This window comes from Electrona antarctica (genome assembly GCF_951216825.1).
Source record: "Electrona antarctica genome assembly, chromosome: 4".
Lineage (NCBI taxonomy): Eukaryota > Metazoa > Chordata > Actinopteri > Myctophiformes > Myctophidae > Electrona > Electrona antarctica.
This window is the reverse complement of record NC_136809.1, coordinates 51785055-51788414: the sequence shown is the minus strand read 5'-3', so window position 1 is coordinate 51788414 and position 3360 is coordinate 51785055. Positions and strand designations below refer to the sequence as shown.

The window sequence follows — 3360 nt, the reverse complement described above, 5'->3', positions numbered from 1 at the left end:
CACTGTTGTTTGTTTCATTTTCTTAAATGCCAGTGCCTGTCGTATACTGTGCTGCCACCAGGAGGCCATATTTCAGCAGGTCATAGCCCATAACTCCGGAAATGTATTGATTCTGCCTTTGTCAGGCTACATACAATCTATTCCCTGATTTATTCAACCCGCGTTTTCTGCCTGAACTACACACTCCACATGACACTAATATATAGGCCTCCAGACTCAGTCAGCCACAGTCAGGGGCTGCCCTGTCTCTAATAACACAGCTCAGCTCACATTAGCCTCGGATCAATAGTCTTTCTTGATCGAAGGCTATAGGTCCCACTACACAGCCGATATATTTTAAAGCAAATTAAACTACACTTTACTTGTAGTTGAGAAATATACCAGCTAGTAGGCACTAGGCAGGCTATAATATTCTTGACACGAGTAGTCTCTATGTTAGGCTACTATTCTATTGTCCACCCCCTCAGTATCCGCGATGCGGCGCCACAGAGAGCATCAGGGTTTGCTCTCTCCTCTCCTCCCTCCCTCCTCACAGACAGAGATGGGGAGGACCCCATCCATCCATCCATCCATGCATCCACACCCACTCTTCGCTCATCCTCGCATTATCATCACATCATCTTCCCGGACCGGTGCGGTGGCGTGCTGGCTGATGCAGGCGTGGTGGTGGTGGTGACTGGCTGGTGAGGTGTCACAGTGTGCCCGGTGGCTCCTCTCTCGGCTCGGCAATGGTGGATGCGAACAACGCGATGAAGAAGGCGTTCTCCGTGCCGGAGATCAAACCGCTGGATCAGTATGATTTCAACCGAGCCAAGATCTGCGCCAGCGTCCGCTGGCTGCTGGGGAAATCTTACGGGTCGGCAGGTATGGTAAAATGTAATGGGCGTCTTTCCTCTGTCTGAGCCTTTAGCAGTTATATTATCCCTGAGAAGATATAGCCTTTTAGCCTAGCTATAATAATGCAAAAAGGGGCAGAAGAGAAGAAGCAGCCAAGTGCTTGGGCAGGGCACTTAATAATTAATCGTAGCAGGGATAAATGGGTCCCAGAGTTAAATTGGCCTTTGGTGTGTGTGTGTGTGTGTGTGTGTGTGTGTGTGTGTGATGGATCCATCCAGCTGGGAGGCTATCCTGCTGGCGGTGTGTGCTGCTATACCGGCGAACACACACACCATCCCTTCTTGACAATCCAGTGCCATTATTGTCAATTCCCTTTCCACAATGTAGAATTATTAACAAGTTAATCATCATGACGTCACGTGCCCCCCCAAAAAATGTTGCAAGCCACAGACAGAACAGCCAATTGGAGCCAGGTATATCCATCCCTGCCATTTAGTTGCAACAAAGCCCTTTGTCAGTGTGCTTGGCTATTATTTGGCCTGTCTGTATTTTGAGTTATGTTGAAACTGGCCAAACAATAATATAAGCCATTGGAATCTGGAAACAAATGTGTAAATGTAATGAAGTAGCCACTATAAGCCAGTGGGGAGTATAGGCTAGGTTATGACAATGTGAAAAGGCTACAGCAGCATCTTATGCAAAGTGGACCGCGGGTGAAAATGGGCCAATACGCCGCATGGAATTTGTGTCAGTGTTACGCGCGCGCACGCACACACACATCGAACATATGACAGGACGTGAATTAATGCAACATATGTTTACATTTTCTAATTAGTCTTCTTAATCAAATACAAGATTGGAGATTTTGAGAACTGGATGTAGGCTACTATTAATAACCATATGGGTCAATGATGAACATTTTGACTTTGCTACGTTGAAGAAGAATGCAGTCATACCATAATTATACGTGATTGTTGTGGGTTTATTCTTTCTTTATATGTGTCACCTTCTGTCTGGCCTCACCTACCTGTCAATGGTGTGTGTGTGTGTGTGTGTGTGTGTGTGTGTGGGGGGGGGGGTATTGTTGGCTGTCAACTGGGAAGGGCCCACCAGGTTGTCTACTACTCTATACCCTATTGCATTTTAATGAAGATTGGAGGCCCAGGGAAACACATATAATTGGCTTTGCAGACCCTGTTTTAGCTGTGTGTGTGTGTGTGTGTGTGTGTGTGTGTGTGTGTGTGTGTGTGTGTGTGTGTGTGTGTGTGTGTGTGTGTGTGTGTGTGTGTGTGTGTGTGTGTGTGTGTGTGTGTGTGTGTGTGTGTGTGTGTGTGTGTGTGAGCAAGCGAGATACATCCCTGCTTTATTGTCTCTCCCTTCAGATTTCTTTAGTTTAGACACTCTGGGCAGTATTATGTGTGTCTTAAGTACCAGGTCTTATGACTTAACTTAAGACCTGGAGGCGTGATCAATGCCATTTGGCTATTCTGAGTGGCCAAACAGCATTGACCACGCCTCCAGGTCTTAAGTTAAGTCATAAGACCTGGTACTTAAGACACGCATAATACTGCCCTCTGTCTGTATTCAAATTATGTCTCCTCTCTTATAGTTCAAATGCATACGGTTTGTGTGTGCGTGTGTGACAAGGCTTACTTGGTAATATGTCCCATAGTGTCAATGCATAGCTTACTTTTATTGTGCCATTCTGGACTAGCATTCATTCTATTACGGTATCGTGTAGTATGAGTAAAAGTTGAACACATGTCAAGTCGTTGCAGCACTCCACCATGCAACTATACAGTCTCTGGCTTTGTTTGTTACTGAACTATACATTGTGTTTAGGCCTTGTTTCTGCCGTATTAGATTAGCATTAAGCTAACTGGGTTAGTTAGCTGGCCTTTACTCTGCAGTCCAGTCCAGTCCCACAGCCTCTGCATTTTACTGGGACAAAATGACCACCTCTCTCTCTCTCTCTCTCTCTCTCTCTCTCTTCCACCGTTTCCATAGTGATATGGCTGGCAGCTCTGTTTCTCCTCCAGCGCTGTGGAGTGTGAAAGAAGGACAGGGAAGCGACTGTAGAACACGGCTCTATGTGTGTGTCACTGCATCACTTTTTTACATAACTCTCTCTGTGCACGCCCCACCAGTTCTGCATCCCATAGCTACCATTTGAAGAAAATGTATCACACTATAGACTCGCAGCTTGCGTCACTTGCGGCACGCTCACATGATCTATAACGTTCTAGCGTTTATGTGGCAGTGCGATCTGAGTGACACACACACACACAAACCACCGTTTTATCTTTGGCGACTGCCTGTGCATTTTTTCTCAATAATGAAGTGTCTGGTGTCTGGTGTCCTGGACCTGGTGAGAGCAGGAGTGGACCTGGTGAGACGTATAGGAGGGGCCCGGACAGGAGTCAACCCACAGAGCCTATATAGTCCTTCCACGCGCCAGACCTACCCAGTCCCGCGGCAGAGTAGTTCCGGAGCAACGGATTGTGGTGGCCCTGGTCTTGCCCT

General features: G+C 46.8%; 1 protein-coding gene across 1 annotated transcript in view; it reads left to right on the top strand.

The window, feature by feature from the left end:
- Positions 1 to 728: 728 nt before the first annotated feature.
- LOC306921362 (calmodulin-regulated spectrin-associated protein 3-like) overlaps positions 729 to 3360 on the top strand; it is a gene marked incomplete at both ends in the record, with an annotated part of 42022 nt that continues 39390 nt past the window's right edge. Inside the window, one exon of the mRNA XM_079498473.1 lies at positions 729 to 864. Coding sequence (XP_079354599.1) covers positions 729 to 864 — 136 coding nt within the window. The remainder of the gene's footprint in view (positions 865 to 3360) is intronic.